General features: G+C 36.0%; 1 protein-coding gene across 3 annotated transcripts in view; it reads left to right on the plus strand.

Moving 5' to 3' along the window:
- Positions 1 to 531: 531 nt before the first annotated feature.
- Pfk (ATP-dependent 6-phosphofructokinase) overlaps positions 532 to 20,204 on the plus strand; it is a 132,819-nt gene continuing 113,146 nt past the window's right edge. For 2 of the 3 annotated variants that reach the window (XM_075354510.1, XM_075354502.1), the window contains exons 1-2: positions 533 to 743; positions 17,619 to 17,731. In XM_075354510.1, coding sequence (XP_075210625.1) covers positions 17,644 to 17,731 — 88 coding nt within the window. In that variant the 5' untranslated portion in view covers positions 533 to 743; positions 17,619 to 17,643. Of the gene's footprint in view, positions 744 to 17,618; positions 17,732 to 20,204 lie in introns of all 3 variants that reach the window. The other variant, XM_075354517.1, reaches the window with a different exon arrangement.

Raw genomic sequence — 20,204 nt, forward strand, 5'->3', positions numbered from 1 at the left:
CATTAATTAATTAATTTTTTTATTAATATCATTACAACCTTCTTCCAAATAAACATATATCTTAATGAGGTGTATGAAACAGTAGTATGTGAAAAGATGCCAGACCCTTGCTGGTTTTATATGCTCGAAACCAACTCGTAATGAATGAACTGAATAGAAACAATGAAGAAAAGAAAATATCAGATGGTAAATGTTATAATAATTGAAAAAAATTTGCAGAAAGCATTTCGTATTCCCCGCTCAATCCTCTTCAAATGAGAACATGGAAAACTAATACTTCGATGTGGAATGCGCTCTATGTTCTGCAATCTGAACTTTGTCTTACTGGAATTACCCATCTTATATCTCGGTTAATACGCTAGAATGTCTATTTTTTATAAATATTTGTAGTTAAAAATTGAGTTAAGGTTATGATAGACTTAAATATCATTTTATTTAATTGCGCTGTCTTATAATTTATATATTTTTGAAGTTAGATTGTTTTGTCAGAACGATTATTGGAAATTTTTTTTAATATTAAGTGTTATGTCAGCTGTGAAGGTCGTACCGGTCAAACATGAAGGTGTTCTTACAATGTCAAATTTGAGTCTGAATTGCTTAATGGTGACAGGGTTAGTTAGGTTACACCATCTCGTTCCGAGTAGTAAAAATTGTATGTTATCAGTCTATAGTTGTGTTTCTTTTACCCAAAATTAATGCAGTTTTCATCTCTGTGAGTTTTAATATCAATATATTTATCACGTGTAAGTATTATCTGCTTATTTCTTTTGAATTGTTGTATAATTTTATTCTTGCTATTTTGCGGCATATATTTGTTCATCACGAGAAAGACTATTTGTTAAAAATCAAGAATAAATCGGTATTGAGTAAAAATAAATGGTAAAAAAATAGTAAATTTATTTACAAAACGTAAGGTTAATTAGAGGTTTGTGTTTGTTTTAGAAGCATCATTTTACTGTATATCTGATTATATTTTTAGTCTTGAATATAAATATATATTAATTTTTTTTTACCAGTGATCCGTTTATTAAAGGTTGATTCATTCCAAGATAAATTAATATTGGTTTGATGAATTTTTAACTTTTGTGTTTAAAAGTACATCAACAAATATATAATATTTTAAAATGTTTATTAAAATTGTTACTTTTTAAAATAGGTTTCTGCAATTTTTTCATTGCTATTGGTTTCATGTAAAGTTTTTAATTCAAACTTTGTTGTACCATATTGATTTGTGTCAAATTAGCCATGTAATAAAAAATTAATTTATTTTTATAATTTCTCCTGCAGAATAAATTATCACTGTAATTGGACTTTTTTTTTTAATGCCCCAATCATGAAGGAAAGCAATAGTATTTAATATTTACTATTAGTATTTAACAATTTCAAACTATTTCTCAGAAATTGCAGCTTTTGCAAGTCTAATTTAGCAGGTGTTTTAATCTTTTATCTGAAATAATTTCTTAATTACTTTTCACTGAAATATAATTTAAACATTAACCTGACACATAATGCACTTTTTATTTTTGTTCTTATTAGGCAACATGGTGGAACTTTCATTAATATCAAATCAGATTTTTTTATTTTTTTTTTGTGTGTTGCTTGAACTGTTGTCATAAACAATATTTAATAGTAGGAAAATCCATTTATCTGACTGGAATTCTTTTGAACATCATCAAAATAAACCACTAAATATCCAATGAATTCATTTTCTTTTTTTAAATTATTTGCAGTGTTAAGAATTATGGGTTTTATATATATATATATATGTTTTACTTACTAACTTTTTTAATATATATTTTTAGGTGTTAATGCTTTTTTGCTTAATAATGTACGCTTTGTAGTTTGTACGGTTTTTCTAATGTAACCTATAAATAAATCGTTTTTCCTTTTTAGTTAGATATTTTTACATTATTCAATTTGATCGTTTAAATTGTGCTGATTTGTTAATCTATATTGAATTAAAATCAAATTAACCTTAAAATCTCTTTAGTAAATATGTGTGGTTTATTTGCTATATAGATAGTACAGTTTCAAAAAAAATTATGACTAAGTAATGAAAATTTGTACCAGAAATACTTAGAACGTAGATTATAAATATATTTGAATTCTTCCTCAATAATGTAAATGTATTGTTCTGTTATTCTCTGCATTAAGCATTTTTAAAACATTTTTATTCATGTATTGTTTTTTACTTTTTACATCTATTTTAGTTAAAAGTACAAGTCTGTAGGGCTATTTTCAGAATGTTTGTTTCTCATGCATGGGAAAATGAAACATATTTCTAGTAGAAAACAATAGATTGTTGTTGATATGTTATGGCAGTTTTTTTTTTTAAGGTAACCATTTTATTGTTTATTTTATTGGTTGCATCCAGTGTTATAAAATGTGATATTAATGTGTTTACTGTGTTTGTTAATCTATGTAAGCATTTTGCTGAAGTATGTAAAATCTGTCCTGTTTAATGTATTTTTTATATTTAAAAGTAATATTACTGATATATAAGCGCCCCCCCCCCTCTAGATAGTTCATCTTAGAACATGTTAGATCATTTATTTAACCCACCGGGTTGGTCTAGTGGTTAATGCGTCTTCCCAAATCAGCTGATTTGGAAGTCGAGAGTTACAGCGTTCAAGTCCTAGTAAAGTCAGATATTTTTACATGGATTTGAATACTAGATCGTGGATACCGGTGTTCTTTGGTGGTTGGGTTTTTTCAATTAACCACACATCTCAGGAATGGTCGAACTTGAGAATGTACAAGACTAACACTTAATTTACACTCATACATATCATCCTCATTCATCCTCTGAAGAATTATCTAAACGGTAGTTACCAGAGCCTAAACAGGAAAAAGAAAGAAAGAAAGATCATTTATTTCTTTGCGGTTGTTTCTTTTTTCTGTTGATTATTTTTCTATTTGCCCCCAGTACCTCTTCATTCTTTCTGATTCCTTTTTCCTTCGTTCTTCAGAAAGTTCACCTCTGTTGTTCTTGCATTTTGACGCTTCTTGTAACCTTTTATTTCATCTTTTTCTTGCAATTTCTTCAATTACTTTCAGTTCCTTTAGGTCTTCTTGGCCTTTCTTTCTTTTTCCTGTTTAGCTGCCGGTAATTACCTTTCAGATAATACTTCAGAGGATGATTGAAGATGATATGTATGAGTGTAAATAAGTGTAGTCTTGTACAGTCTCAGTTCGACCATTCCTGAGATGTGTGGTTAATTGAAACCCAACCACCAAAGAACACCTGTATCCATGATGTAGTATTAGAAATTTTTTGTTGTAAACTATAGAAAACAAAGGTATTGCAATAGGACAAGTAAACAGACCAGCAAAAACAGTTTTGTAGCTTCATACTGTATAAGATAAGGGAAATAATGGCCTGATGTAACTTGAGTAAGTAACTTGAAATCAGTGCCATGTTACTCATTAGATTGATTTTACAGTAATCAACCTTAAGGGATTTACAGTTAAGTAAACATAGATCTTTCACTTGTGCACTGAAAAAAGGTTTTGCCTCTATGATTTACAACAGCCTTCCAAATATCCATCATTAAAGATCACCTGCATAGATAGATTATTTACAATACCATCTGTAGACTGTGTGGCAGCCCCATGGACCAAGCTTCCAAGCTCTTTTCATACTGAACTTTTTAGAATTTTTCCTGGGTCTAAAGTATCTTTAGTTCTGAAATGTAGCTCTAAAACTTTATACTCAGGTTCTCATCCAGCTCTGGCTGTTATGGTCAACAAAGATGCTCATCACTAGCCAGAAAATGAGGTTTCAAAACTATTTATTATCTCATTTACTTAGTGCAGAAGTTACACTTGTGTAGATAGCAGGTAATTGTGGTATCAAATCTAACAACTTGGCTGTACAAGTTGTGTTGTACCTTAAATCAAGTTCAACAACTTGATACTGTTAACAGTATCAGATATACCGATATATTAACAGATAAAGCCATCTGTGCAAGTGTAGCTGCATAAAAAACTAGCATGTAACTTATTGTTACAGAATAAGAAAGTTCATGCCTTGGTGTACTTAGCTCTGAAAAATAAGTTATGAGGAGGCACTGCTTACTGAATTATGGATTTCTCAGTTGGTTTTGACTCACAGAAAACTTGATATCCAGAGAATCAGTCCTTGTATACAGTCATGCGCTGCTCTGTTAACAATAATGCATTTCTTGATTGGATGCTTTGTTCTGTAAGGCATGTGTACTAAAGGTTTCAGTTACCTAATATACTATCAAAAGCCTTGTGACATCAAAACATTTACAAAGATATTCCAGTATCTAAAGGCGTTTTGATATTATTTCCAAGTTTAGTGATTTTCATCTTTCCTCAACAATTTCCTTGGAAATTGTCTGTCTGTGAAAGATAACTGCTAAATCACTGTTATTTTGTTTATTATGTTTATCAGTTTATTATTGTTGTTATCTTATAGTTATAATTATTTTTAGAATTATGCTCTTCTAGTCCTTTTGCATATAAATGTTTGATGATTCTATTCATGGGTAGGACCTAATATGTCGTGTATATCCATTCAGTTTGTAAATTTTATTGGATTCTTTCTCATGTGATGGCAACCAAGGTTTTTTGTCCTAAAAAAATAATTTTTTGTTGTATTCAGGTTTGCTTTCATTGGTAGGATTTCTTATGACTGAATAAAGCATTATCATTTCTTCTTTCTTTGTGGGATACCCAAACTGTTAAAGTTAAAGAATTAACAGTTTAAGTTAACTGTTAAAGGATTATAACATAAACTACATCAAAATTTTTTTTATAAGTAACTCAAACTAACTTTTCCCGTATCTGCCATTTGTATAAAATAAGAAGGAATTCTCATTACTGAAGTTAAAGTTAACAAGAAAGAAAGAGCCAAGAAAAAGTTAACAGCCAACATAAATTGTTGGCTGATAAAATCTATAGTAATAGTAATTGTTATAGAATTATAATTATTATGTTATGAATACGTGAATGTAATATCCAGCTGGTCATTGTACATAGATGTCAGCACTTCACTATTCCAAAGTTCATTAGTTTGATTTTAGCTTTTAATTTTTATTTTTATTTGTACAAATTTTGCATAAAAATGTTAACAATGAACAATCGCTCTCTTTAGTTTTAAACATTGAAAACATGTAAAAATTATTTGTATATTTTCTTGAGTTCTGGCAATTAAATTATGATTGATAAATAGATTGTTAATTGTTAGATTGATAGATGTTAATAACTATAAAATTTTACAATGTTTATGTACATTTAATTTGCTAAACGTTTTTACATTATTTTTTATCTAGTTCGTAATCGGCAATCAACAAATTAAAAGTAAAGTTAATTAACTTTTTATGTCTGTCATATAGATAAGTAAAATAAAATATTTAATGTATTACTAAATTAGTAATTTTTGCCATTAGTGTGGTTAATGAATGTAGTGGATGGTTTGTAGATAATTTTTGCTTTATAATCTGCATACATTATTAAAATCTAATTATTTAGCCTACTTTGAAAATTTTATTTTTCATTTTTTCTGTGTTAATGTTTTTATCTGACAATCTTTATTATCTTAAAATGTTCTCCTATAGAGGGTAGGCACATCCTCAACATAACACATTACTTTCTGTACAAAGGAATACATTAATTTGATGTTTTACATTATCTGTCTTTGTCTTTCATATGGCTGTGTTGCATGTGAAGCATCTGAGATAGAAATGGCACTAACCGCATTTTATTTCAGAATATCACCTCCAAGCAAAGTTCTCTGAAAGAGAACTTTGCTTGCTGGTTTGCTACAGTATAACAGTATATTTGGCTCTGTGAAAAATTCAACAGGAAACCACTGCAGCTACCATTTCAATAAGTGTGGCACGGAGTGCTTATTCTTGTGAATAACAGTGCAATTTTTGGGAATGACTCATTTCTAATCACCTACAACTATTGTAATTGTAGCATATTTAGAATTTAAATTTGCACTTAAATTCAGTTTCAATTCTAAACATTAGTGGTTTTAAGTAATTTATACTATTTAACCAAACTATTAATTCTATCGATTTGCCCTCATAGTTAACAAAATAGTTTTACTTGTGTAGTAAGTTTACTTTTTGTGGAAAAAATTGAGTGTAAGTTAAATTATTTAAGTGTGCTTCTTTGTAAAAATTTATAATAATGACACATGAATAGATTCAAAGTATGAAACATTTAAAAATATAACCAAACTGCTCTGATGTGTTGTGAATGTTTGATGAAATATAAAGAATTATAAAAAATATAAACAGAGTAAGGAATAACAGGATTAATGAGTTACTAGCCAAAAAATCAGTATGTAAAAATGAAGTATAAGGTGTTGTAGAAGGCTTGAATTAGAATGAATTTGTTAAGGAGTATAAATTTGATAAGTGCTGCAGAAAAAGAATAGACCTATAAAGATCAAAAACTAAAATAGGTCCAGTTTGGAGTGTCATAAACATTGAAAGGGGAATCAGATTAAATTCAGAAATTGAAAATGTAAAAGATAAAAAGAGGAAATGTTTCTTAGCTGGCTAGAAATGAGTAGTACTTTGAAGGAATAAAACTGAATGTATGTAACAATTGTATAAGTAAAAATGATAGTCTTTTTTTCAAGTTACTGTATAGTAATAATTGTTAATAGTTCAATATTAGCTGTTGTTAAGATTCTTAGTGGAACTTCTCTATTTGGTGTTTCCTTATAAAAAAGTGAAAAGTTTGAAATATTAAGCAATTATAGAACAGGTCAGGGTCAATTTTCTGTTATTCTCTATTGCTTTTGAAAAAGTACACAATTTCTACTTTGAGCAGTTTGTTTTAGAAAACTGCTTATGTTTCATCGGTCTCGTTTGTAGAAAAGGTTGTTACAATTTTAGATAATTGTGAAAATAGCTTTAATATCTACTGAAGTAGTTTTAATATCCCAGTTGTACTTTATTATTGATTTAAAAGGTTAAACCATAAAGTACTTTATAGAGGATCCCCATCGTGTGTGCAAATTGTACATTGATCATCTGTACAGGTAAATCTTTATATTCCCTTGCTGCAAATTGTCAAATAGATTTACACTGAAATGAATATCTGAATAGAAAGGGATTAATAATAAATAAAAAAATAAAGTATTGATTTTAGAAAAAATTTAATAGAGCACATAAATTAATATAAATTGTAAAATTATACTGAATGAAGATGTTAGCTGTAAATTTCTTTTGGTTAACATTGACTAATAATTATTGTGTTATAAATATATTTATTATGTTAGTGAGAAAGTAAAATCTGGAGTCCGAAAGTGGAAGGGCAATTTTCACATTAAGCAATATAATTTATGCTTTTGCAAAAGACTATGTAAATTATTGTAAAGGAAAAGTCATTCACAAAATCATTGTCAATGTTTTGACAATGAAGAAAGGAATTATTCTTAATTGAAAATGCATTATATTCAATTGATGATTCCTTTCCCCATATAAGACTAAATTTGCTGCATTAGATTATGTTCCCGCGTGCGCAAACATAAATATGTTAAATGGTGCAATATAACATGAGTGATTCTAATATTGCTGTAGAATAAAAGCAGGAAAATTAATTATAAGTTTTCACCAGTACTTGCAACAGTCTTCTGTGACTGGTGCCGCTATTATCACACTGGCATAAGCTGATGTTTACTGGTAACATTTTTTTTTATTACGTAGTTGCATTTTAAGAAGCGGTCGAAAAGTTGATTTAAATTGTGTTTGTTCAATATTCAAGTATATTAAGTTATAGTCTATTTTTGTTTAGGGTGTGTATAGAGCTTGTTGAAAACCACAATAAGGTTTAAGAAAAAGTGATTGACGTAGAAGGAAGAATGAACAAAGAATAAGCGTGGAAGGTACTATACTACATATGAATATTGATCTGAACTGCTTCTTATCAAATCAAGTTATAAATGTTTCAATTCCTGATAACTCATCATCGCTATTGCCATTTATGTTAGTAACCACATTTTTAGTGGCATTGTCAGTTAAAAGTAGAGACAAATAAAATGTTTCTATTTTTTTTTGACATGTCACATCATGATTTCCTTTCGGCATTTGTAATTGAATCTACTCGTTCTTCAGCAATGCAATAGCGTCGTCTAATTTAAAATTAACATTTTTTGTTTGACATACTTTCTATAACTTGTAGGAGTGAGAGTGAGTTGTAGGAGTGAGAGCTTGTTGAAAACCACAATAAGTTTGAAGAAAAAGTGATTGACGTAGAAGGAAGAATGAACAAGGAATAAGCGTGGAAGGTACTAAGGTCACATCATGATTTCCTTTCGGCATTTGTAATTGAATCTACTCGTTCTTCAGTTAATGCAATAGCGTTGTCTAATTTAAAATTAACATTTTTTGTGCGACATACTTTCTTAAAACCACCCAGATTTTTCCAGTCAGATTTAATTCTAGAGAATAAGGAGACAATCTCAGAACACTAACCTTTCTTTGATAAAACTGAATTGATTTTAAATAATGTAACATGCAGCTTATGCAGTTTTATTAAGCTGTACAATTCTGAGAAGAATACTGGCGATCTTTCCTTGATCCACGACCTCTCTGTGCCCTTCAGTTCATTGTACATTGTAAAATGAATATCCTTATAGCAGGTTTATTCTATTACATAACAGTGGTGACTGAATCGATCAACGATTTTTGAAGTGTTAGTACAGAGTGAGCCAAAAGATACACAACCCTAAATTGGAAGTCTTGCTCGGGGAGGCGAATGGGACTCTGAGTGAGACGTTCGTCCTGGCGGTGGACCTGGAGTTGCCAACAGAAGAGATGGAGGGCCTACAGAGGATAGAGGGCGTCGCAGGTGGAGCGATTCCGGTGGCGATGGTTGCCGGAAAAGGGATGAGCTGTGTGCGGCGCCTTCAAGAGTACATGGCGCGGAGGGACGGCATTGCAACAAGTGTAAGATGGCTGGCCACAGCTTTGGTGATCGGTGTTGCAAGGGTACGACCGGCCAGAAATGAGGCTGCTCTATATCAATGCAAACAGGAGCGGGCTGGTCCATGACCTCCTGTGGGAAGCTGCATCTCGAGACTGCGCCGACTTCGTGTTGGTGTCGGAACCAAATGGAAGAATGGTCAGGGACGGGGGCTGGCTGACTGACCGACGGGTGGACGTTGCATTGAGCGACCTCACAGGGAAACATGCAGTCTCCAACAGACATCCTGGGGACGGGTTCGTTAGGGCGAAAGTGGGGGAGATCTACATCTATTGCTGTTACATCTCCCCCAACTCCACGTGGGAGAGCTACGTGGAGTTCCTTAGCGAACTCGGCGACGATCTGCAAAGGGCTGGGGTTCCCGCCCTTGTCGTGGGGGACTTTAATGCAAAGAACGCTGAAGTAGGAGGTGATATAACTGACGAGCGAGGAGAGGAGTTGGCGGAGCTGACCGCCTCGCTCGGGTTGGTCAACCTCAACGACGGCACCCCTACCTTCTGGAGGGGTACTAGGGGATCGGTCCTTGACCATGTATACATCACGGACACGGCGGCACGGCGAGTGGAGAGATGCGAGGTGCTGGAGGAAGAGCTAGGCAGTGACCACAGGGGAATCTGGATTGAGCTGGGTGGCCCGCGACCGGCGGAGAGGCAGGTGAAGTGGTTTGTCGGCGAAAGGCATCTACCGGGGCTCCGGAGGCGGCTTGCTGACCGCTTCGGTGAAGCATACCCACAACATCCGGAGGAACTGGCGGTGGCGGTTCAGCAAGCCTGCGAAGAAGAACTGACGGCTGTAAGGAGCCCCAGGAGGAAAGTGTACTGGTGGACCGCAACGATTGGCGAGATCAGGGCGAACGTGCAGCGTCTGAGGCGTCGCCTTAATAGGAGTCGAGCACGGGAGAGAGACGACGTCGAGGAGCTGGCGCGCGACCTGAGAGCCGAGAGGAATCGTTTGAAGAGGGAGATCCGGAAGGAGAAGAGCGAGTCGTGGAAGGGACTCCTCGATCAACTACAAGATGATCCTTGGGGGCAAGCCTACAAGCTTGTCACCAAGCGGTTGGAGAGAAGACTGCCGGTCATCGCCGGGGACATGATCGGCGGTATAGTAGACTCGCTCTTCCCCAGTTTACCTGAGGTGGAGTGGCGAGTGGCACCGATGGACGACGCCAGACGGATCTCCCTTCCAGAACTTCAGGGAGCCGCTGCGAGGATTAACATCAAGAAGAGCCCGGGCCCAGACGGGGTGCCGGGGGCAGTGGCTCGGATGGTCGTGGAGGCGTTCCCGTGGTTGGTGCTGGACTGCATGAACAGTGCCTTCGTGCGGGGCGTCTTCCCGGCCTGCTGGAGGGTCGCGCGACTGGTCTTGCTACCAAAGCCGGGCCGAGCCCAAGGCGATCCTGGAGCATTCCGACCGGTGTGCTTACTTAGCACACTAGGTAAAGTTTATGAAAGATCGTCGAGGGCAGGCTGACGGCGGAAGTAGTGGCGGGGGGAGGCCTATCCCCTCGCCAATACGGATTCAGAAGAGGCAGATCCACGGTCCATGCAGTACGGGAAGTGATGCATTTCGTCGACACTGCCGCGGCAGGCACTTGGAGAACCAGGATGATTCCGGCCCTGGTGTTGCTCGATGTCCGCAACGCCTTCAATAGCTTGCCCTGGGAGATCATTGGGCAGGCGTTGGAGGAGAGGGGAATCTCCGGTCAGCTCCAGCATATTTTGAAGGAGTACTTGAGCGACCGGAGAGTGTACGCTGATACTGATGCCGGACAGCGGATGTTCCACATGAGAGCGGGGGTCCCCCAGGGTTCTGTTTTGGGACCGCTCTTGTGGAACATCGCATACGATGGAGTGCTGCGGCAGCAGTATCCCGAGGGGGTGGAGGTCATCGGCTTCGCGGATGACCTGGCCCTGCTGATAAAAGGAGCGAAGGAGCGGGAGATCGAGACGAAGGGGAACGAGGCGCTAAGACAAGTTCACCTTTGGATGGCTGCGCACGGGCTGTCGATAGCCCCAGAGAAGTCGGAGGCTGTCGTCTTCGCCGGGAGGCGGCCACTGCGAGACATTCGTCTGGCTATCGACGGCGAAGAAATCAGAAGGGTGCGGAAGGCGAAGTACCTCGGGGTCTGGGTGGACAGCAATCGTTCATTCGGGCCCCACGTCGAGGAGGCTGTTTTGAAGGGTGAGCGCCTCTTAGCGGCGATCTCCCGCCTCATGGCAAACACGGCAGGGCCGACGGAGAAGAAGAGGAAGGTCATCGCGACAACGGTGACTTCCGTACTGCTCTACGCGGCCCCAGCATGGAGCAGGGCTGTGGGCGTAGAGAAGTACCGTCGGAAGCTGGAGTCGATCCATAGGAGGCTGCTCCTGCGCACATGTTGTGCGTATCGAACGGTCTCCTACGATGCGATCTGTGTCGTCGCGGGATCCCCACCAATCGACTTACTGGTTGAGGAAAGGTGTATGAGGTTTGGTGGGGTCTCAAAGGAAGAGGCGAGGGCACGGATCCTGGATCGGTGGCAGGAGAGATGGGCAGTGAGTCAGGCGGGCCAGTGGACCAGGCGCCTGATCCCGGACGTGAGAGCTTGGGTGGGGCGACGGCATGGAGAGGTGGACTATTTCCTCACCCAGCTGCTCACGGGCCACGGCGATTTCGGCAGTTACCTGCACAGGTTTAAACGCAGGAGATCAGCGACGTGCAGGTACTGCGACGAAGTGGACACGGTCGAACACACTTGGTTCGACTGTGTCCGGTGGGACGTCGAGAGGAGAAGGGTAGCGGCGTTCTCACCCGACGATGTGGTCAGGCGGATGGTCGGGTCCTCACAGGGATGGCAGGAGTCGGCAGACCTGGCTCACACCATTTTGGACTCGAAGGCTAAAGAGGAACCCCCTCGGTTGCGTGCACGCCTATGAGGTGTGGCTTCTGGTGGATGACTGAGTCGGTGTCGTATTGTATTGTTGTATTTCATAATTTTATTGTTTATTATTGTTTGTTTTTGGGGATTAGTGTGATTGGGGTGTATGGGTTTACTCCCCACGGGCGCCCTTGTGGACCACAGGGCGGCGTGAGGAGTATGCTGCGAATGAATGATATATTGGGTCATGATCTTATATGGTAGGTATTGTTTTTTTTTTTTTTGGATGTAATTGTAATATAATGTGTAATACTGTGTAAAGTAAAATAGTGCTTGAGCACACTGGATGGGTGACGTGCAGTCACTTGTCACTTGCAGTCACAAGCCTCAAAAAATTCTGGAGGCTGGGGATGAAACGTGGCGACGATTAGGGACCAGGGAGGTAGCCTTATTGCCTAGGGTGTTCTGGCCCCATATAATGGAGTCGGGGCTCCCCGATGATGGCATTAAGGACCCTCAGGTATGAGAGGAACGCGTGGGGGTAGCGGTACGCGGAAGGCGTGCCGGCTACAGGTAGGATAGGGACGGGGAGGGTAGCCCCATTGAGGAGGGGGGAGTTAGCTGCCCGAATGAGGTGGTTGGCTCACCCCGAAGAGGCTTTGGGGACCCCGGCGGGAGATCCTCCGGCAGGAGGCAGATAGGGGGGGCAGAGACTGCTGCCACGACACTGCAAGGTGACCATGCTATGTCCTAACGGGCGGAGGCTGGTTGCCTTGGGGTGTTTAATAAGATAAATAAAAAAAACAAAAAAAAAACCCTAAATTGGAAAATATGTTCCGAAGGAGAATTTTTTTTTTGTTAGGAATATGTGTATTGGCAACAGGTGACGTGGTAGAAGGCAGTTTCCTTCCTTTTTGATGAGTAATGAGTAAACTGTGAGCGGACAAACATACGTTTCTTCCATGCTCAACTTGTGCATTCATTGTTGAAAGTTACTTTAAATCAGTCATTCTTAAAATGTCAAGAAGACTTTAGGGTAGCTTTTCCTGAATCACAGGTGCCTAATAAATCAATGATTTTACACATAGTCGCTTGTTTTACAGAAACTGGTAGTGTGGATCAATGTAAATGATTTGGCCGACCTAAGGTTTTAAGTGATATATCCTTGAACAGTATCTGCGCATCCTTGCTATGTTCGCCAAGAAAGTTTATACGAAAACTGTGTCGACAAACTTGGAATGTCTTATGGAAATGTTCGCAGAGCCACAAAGAAGCTAAAACTCTGTCTGTCTCGCATTCACATTGTGCATGAGCTTTGAGAACCTGATAAAGGAAAAGAAATTACATTACTGTTAATGTTTTTGCGTTTATTTGCAGCAGTGTTCAGGTGTTGGATTATGTTTTCTACTCTGATTCATCTAAATGGCTACATAAACAGCCAGAACGACAGATACTAGATTTCAGAAAACCCTCACATTTTCCATGAAAGCCTGTTATTTTCACAGAAGGTTGGAGTTTGGTGTGTGATTTCGTAGAAAAGAATTGTGGGCCCAGTCTTTCTCGTGGAAAATAACAGCTGACCATTACCTTTATGAATTGCGCTGCTAGATAGCAGTACTTGATAAGGTAGCATACAAAAATTTGATATTGTACTTGAAATAATAAAATTTAAAAGAAAATATAGTACAGCTTATTTTAATAGTAAATGCTCTTATGTAAATGGATGTACTGAAGATGAAACAATTTTTTTAATTTCCGTTAATAAAAAATGTTGAAGCATTAATTAAGCAAAAAATATAATAAGGAAAGCATATAATAAGCAAAAAATTGAAAAATTTGTTACAAAACTCTTACCGGCTCGATTTCATTTATTAAATAAATAATCATCATACGAATTGTATATGTAAATGTATACGAATTGTATATGTCTTCTGTAAATGTGATATGTATTACACACAAATGAAATCAGGATTTGATAATAGAAATGTAGTGTCTTACCTTTTCTGATGTCATTATCGTTTTCTTAAAAACAGTTTTATCTATATTACAGAAATTTTTGTTTAAGAGGAAGAAATGATGTCTGTGTGAGACTCTTATGTATGGTTTATATTTTCATTGTAATTTTTTTGGATATTTAGTTACTGTATGACAATGCCTCCTCTATGAATCATGAGACCTTGCCGTTGGTGAGGGGGCTTGAGTGCTCAGGGATACAGAGTAGCTGGACCGAAGGTGCAACCATATCGGAGAGGTATCTGTTGAGAGCCAGACTAAGGAATGATTCCTGAAAGAGGGCAGCAGCTCTTTCAGTAGTTGTTAGGGGCGTGAGTCAGGACGACTTAAACGGCCGTATCAACATCACTCAGTCCTCTGAGTACTGCGCAGCTGAAAGCAGTGGAAAACTACAGCTGCTTTTTTTTCCAAGAAAATGTGGCTCTCTGCATTTTCACATAGCAATAATGGAGGCGCCTTCCTTGGTAAAATATTCCGGAGGTAAAATAGTCCCCCGTTCGGATCTCCGGGTGGGGACTACTAAGGAAGGGGTCACCAGAAAATGAAAAAATAACATTCTACGAGTCGGAGCGTGGAATGTTAGAAACAAATTGTTGGGGATGTAGGATGTAGAGGGTATACTGAAATGAAACGACTAGCACTAGATAGGGAACCTTGGAGAGCTGCATCAAACCAGTCAAATGACTGAAGACAAACAAAAAAAAAAAGTATGACAATGCTAAATAAAGTTTATTGACAAAGAGTAAGTAGATGTCCAAGATATTTGGGATTCAGTAGCAGAATTTATAAAAAAGAAAAAGAAAAACATTATTACCAGAAAGTAGTGAGTGGGCAGCTCTATACTTAGTCTATTGGGAACATATTGGATCAGTTGCACTGGTCAATAAACTTTTATTTTTTGTTTGTTAAATGAGATTGAATGTCTGATTCTTAAGTATTTTTTATGCTGATTTCATATATGTTTAAATTTTTTCTATCAAGCTCAGTTTTTGTAATTTAAATTTCTTTTCAAAAAAAATGTATGATGAACGTAATATTACAGTAAATTACATTCATTTTGTATTTGCCTAAAATCTATTTCTTTTGGATTTTCTGCTGTAGGTAGATCCATCTATAGATTCCAACAGTAGTTAGCTAACATTTTTGGGTTCAATTTCTATTGTATTGTGTATCCATTGTAAATCTTTCCTGGTGAAAGTGTTCTCCATGTTCATTACTGATAATGCAGAGATTGTTAGGGAAAAAATCCAAATGTGAATGTAAAAAATCGATTTTGAGTGACATATTACACTCAAGTCCTTAGTAGTTTTGAAGGAGTTTACTTACAAGTTCTCTGTAGTCACCGGCCTTTCGGTTTCTGAAGTTATTTACCACACTTTGAAATGCATATATTTCCATACAAATATACCTTCCTTAATTTTAGCATCGCTTATATTAGAGAATTTGTTTTGTAGAAACTGAAACCCTGCAGCATTATAATCCATTGGTTTAACATAATTTTTAATAAACCTTGCTTAATGTGTTGGCAGAAGAAAAACTTCTGGTTTTACTAATGCCTGACTAACAACATTCTTCTCTCATAGTCAGTACCTCTCTCTTTGACCACTGCTCTTTTATGTAATGGTTTTTCCTATCCCTGCTGTCCCACTCGCACAAAAAGCAACAGAACTTAGTGTATTCAAGTTGAAGTCCAAGTAAGAGCGCTATTACTATCAGATCTCCACAAACATGCCATAAATATTTTTTATACTGAATCCTACTCGATACGTGTTCATATATTTTCATAAGATTCCTTAATGTGAACAGCGTATGCTAATGGCATTAATGGGTATTTATTTCCAATGTGAAGTAGAACAGATTTCAAACTAAGCTTGACGAGTCAATAAAAGGTCACCATTTGTCAAGATAGTGCATATGTCCCAAAGCTTCCAGTAAAGAATCCAAATCATTACAGTATACTAAGTTGTCATGCTGAGAGAAGAAATGTTCAAATTCCGACTGTCTTGTCATGGAAAGCACATATTTTAATGTTTGGTTGTAAAAGATGCCATCCTTTCAGTCTTGATGCCAGTATTTCTGCTTGATTCGTTGATAAATTTAGATCACAAACCAGATCAATTAAATGAGATTCAGTATATCTGTTTTCTAAAAAGTTTGGATCTCTTTCTTCATTGCGTGATAAGATCAGCACAAGACTTAACATTTTCATCTTCATCTAAGTTCCATGTTTGTGGTAGTAGTGGAATTGAGATCTCTGTTATGTGGGACTGGCCGCACAGCAGAAGGAATATCAGGGTATTTAACAGTGAGTCTAGTTTTAGCTGTTATCCCAGGTATCTTTATTACACAAAAATAGTCTGTGGTGTGATCCTTTGGTTCTCTCCAAACCATTGGAATTGCAAATTGGTGTGACTGACGAGATTCATTTAGCCAATCAGTCAAGAAGCCCAGCAAGTATGAGGAGCCCAAGATTTGCCCTGATCACCTAATTTATGTTCAAAATTCAGTTCATATGATATTTTTATTAGTGGAGTTATATTTCTTTTCTGAGACTTCAATGTTACCTCACCACAGATTTGCAGAAATTATTTGGATGATTAATGCAACTGCGCAAGGCATTGTTAATACATTACAATAACTAATATTGTTTAAATAGAAACACTTTATATAAACACACTAATTTAATAAACATACTCACTTTACTGAACAATATATACTTGCAAATACGAAAGCCAGATACAAAACTGAATGTTACACACACGAGAACTTGCACTTTAATGAGAATTAAAAATACTTCTCTAGCCCGTACGACAGTTTATAAATAAATATAATGACAGAAATAACTAATGAGTGGATGATAGTAAGATGAAAATAGGAAGAATGAGTCATATTATTGTTCATTTTAATTAGTGTGTAAATAATAAACATGATGACTAATGTCTAACAAATCATGTGACAACAATTAAGGGACTCTAATAAATAAACAAAAGCTATTTAGTTGATAAATGATATAATAAAATACGTTCACAAAATGCTATGCTTGTGGAGTTCATGTAAGATTGCGTGCTTTTCATTAAAGTGAATGCATGAGGATGTGACTTGACCAAGAGAAAAATTTCACCATTGCATTTGTACAGAAGTCTAGTTTGAAAAAGAGTCCAGAATGCTCCAGTACGGCTTGTTAATGATGCCTGATGGAGTTGAAAATAAAGCTTATAGGTACACAAATGACTTGTCTAGAAAAATATATTGTATATTTTGTCAAATTTTTGAAGCAAAATTCAAGTTTGTATATTATGTTTTCTCGTATCTAAAATTATTGCATAGTATCTTGATAAATTAAAAAAAAAATAGTAGCAGAATGAAGTTGGCCATTCAAGAGCCTGGAAATTGAGCAAGACGGGTGTACTGTGAGATGCCTTTGTTCAATAACATAATTTGGCTAATTCAAATATAGCTGCAAGTAGTGGCTAAAGAAGATAGAATATTTCTCAGGAAATTATTATTAAGGAAATTTTCCTGGAACAGTGGTAGTTGTAATTTTCTCTTTAAAAATTATCTGTTTTAAAACCCTTAAACTTTGTTTTTCCAAAAATGATTTATTACTTTTGTGGACATTTTTTTATTCATTAATTTTTTATATTTAAATTTGTAATCTAATGTATATACTGTTGAGTACAATAAACATCATTCAGTGACATAACCTATTTAGCTGGTACTTTTAATTTATCTTTTTGTTTGTTACATTGGTTAATTTTAATATTTTTATTTTCAGATAATTTTCTGTAACAATAGTTAATATGGATGAAGAAAAAAAGCGATTTATTGAACGTGGTTCCCATAAGGGGAAAGGTATAGCAGTATTTACCAGTGGTGGTGATTCTCAAGGTTTGTTATTTTAAATACATTTTGTGTCTGATATCGTGTATATGTATGTAGTATGAGAAGTGTAAATATTTTGTATAAAAAAGGGGGGAGTTTGAACAAATTTGTATTTATTGTAGTTTTTGTTTACAGCAGCAAGTGTGTAAAGCATTGCTGTCGTAAATTCTCATGTAATATTTGCTCTGTAAGAGAAGCTGGGCATAAGGTGTACATTTGTATTACTATTTAACCTTATACAACATTATTGTAAGTACATCAAAAGTCCTAAAAAAATCTTTTTTAAGCTGCAAAAAACCAAACACTGTACACATACACTACACCAAACACACTATATTTACGCCAATGCGTAAAGTAGCTTTAGTCCAATATATTCAAGGTCAAGTTCCTGGAAGTCTAATTTTCGTTGTCTGCGATGATGTCATTCCTCAACTTGTTCGTATTCAGAAATTATCTTATCAGTCTTACATAATTCTTTTAATGGTCTGCTTGCTTATAAAAATAATCTTTGTCTATTGTTCCCAAACTTCTCGTTTATGCTGTTTCTTTCCCGCACTAACACTTGCACACTACCTGTTGTCATCAACACACACACTCTTCTCTCTACGGCCTAGTTTGCTTCCCCTTCTTCTCATCTCGCCACCTTTCTTCAGTGCAGGTCAGACTTCTACTGGGTGCAGACACGTTCACGTTCCCTACGATTCATTCTCGTTTTCTTTCTCATGATTTCACCATTCCTTAAGTGTCGTCTGATAAGTTGAAATTTTCCAGTCTTAAAAATCTGAATTTTTGTTTTTTTTATTTTAAAAATTAAAACCTACTTTATTTTATTCGGTGGTGATAATAGTTAATAGAAGGTCTGAAATATTTATAGTTTTATTTTGCCATGGATCATGATGTGTTTTAAAAGTTTGTGTTTTTGAATGCCTTTGTAAGTAATACAATTACTGTTATTTATTTATGGATGATTAAATAATTTGATTTTCAAAAAAATGTCTTAGACAGGAAGCTATTTTGTATGAAAATATTTGGACCATTACGTCAATAAAACCAACATTATTCAAATATTTTGTGAATTTTTCTTTTTAGAAATTAGAACTTCATTTGATCGTTATGAAACAGTTGCATGCAGTGTAAATAATCATTAGAACACTAATTATAAAATATTTGTAAAATGTTAAGTGCAGAGATTAATTTTTATTTATTCATGAACTGAATTCATATTACTTTTCTTAAATTAATCTAAAGAAAATAATCCCTGAAGTGAAATTATGATTTTGGACTTCTTTGTAATTAATATTGTGATTTGATCTAGTAATATTTATTGCTTTTGTATTCCTTCTTGTAGTCTGAATAATAATGTATTTAGTTATTTAAACTGTTATTAGACTTGTATTTAATATAAAAAATTTTCAAAATGATTAATTGAAAAATGTATTTGTCATTTAATATTATAATAGATATGTTGATACAGCCGATATCCTTGCACAAATACTGTATAGGATTAAATTAAGTTTGTTTTGTAATTTCATTTAATTTTTTAAGGTTATGATTTAAAATAAAAGGTTGAGAATTATTTTTTTCTTATTAAAGAATTTTCCAATACTTTGGCAAACGAGCTATGTTTAATTTTTTGTAATTTACCCAACACACTACACAAATTACAAATATACCCTTACACAACTACACAATATTCTACATTATTTCTTCTTTCACTTACACTCTGTGGTATTGCGACACCTTATGAAATGTAACTGTAACTATAACAAGGTGGAAACTATCATGCCAATGGGTGGATGACTTTACGTAATGAGTCTTGAACAATGCCCTCTGGGCACCTGGGCGAACCCAATTGTATTTAGCTCTAGCTCCAGTATGTGTATGCTCTGCTGGAGTGGTCTGTTGTATCGCCAGTACTCGCATGTTCCTGTAAAAACTCTTTTGTGGTTGTTGATCCTCTTGAAAAACCAACAAACTTGGAAGTTTTTTGTTAAAGAGCTGGAGGAGGAACCCCATTTACAGGTGCCTAAGCAGTGTTGGGCTCACTGCTTAACCAAGGGCGTATGTATATACCTATGCACTAACAACTAAACCTCCACTCCTGGCTTCCCACTTCCTGGGATTGCTTATAAAAACATTTCATCAGAAGAAGGGGGAATGTCATAACAATGTCACACATCACACAAACAATACTACTGGAAGCAACACATACAGCATGTCAAATACATACTGACAACACACAAACCTGGGAGCTTAAAGAGACTTTAATCGACATTGTTGGTTAAGGATGTGTCTGGTGATAATATTAGAGAAATAATATAGTGAATGCTAAAACATCAATAATATGTTTTATTATTGTGAAATATAAGGAAGAAGGTAAATCCGTTTACAAAGGTTTCACCTTTCTTAATAAACAAGTGTGTTGTTGCAGTGTGTGGATCTGCAAAATCAATTAAAAAACTTAGGAATGGTGCCTTGC

Source organism: Lycorma delicatula, chromosome 1 (assembly GCF_047948215.1).
Source record: "Lycorma delicatula isolate Av1 chromosome 1, ASM4794821v1, whole genome shotgun sequence".
NCBI classification, from domain to species: domain Eukaryota; kingdom Metazoa; phylum Arthropoda; class Insecta; order Hemiptera; family Fulgoridae; genus Lycorma; species Lycorma delicatula.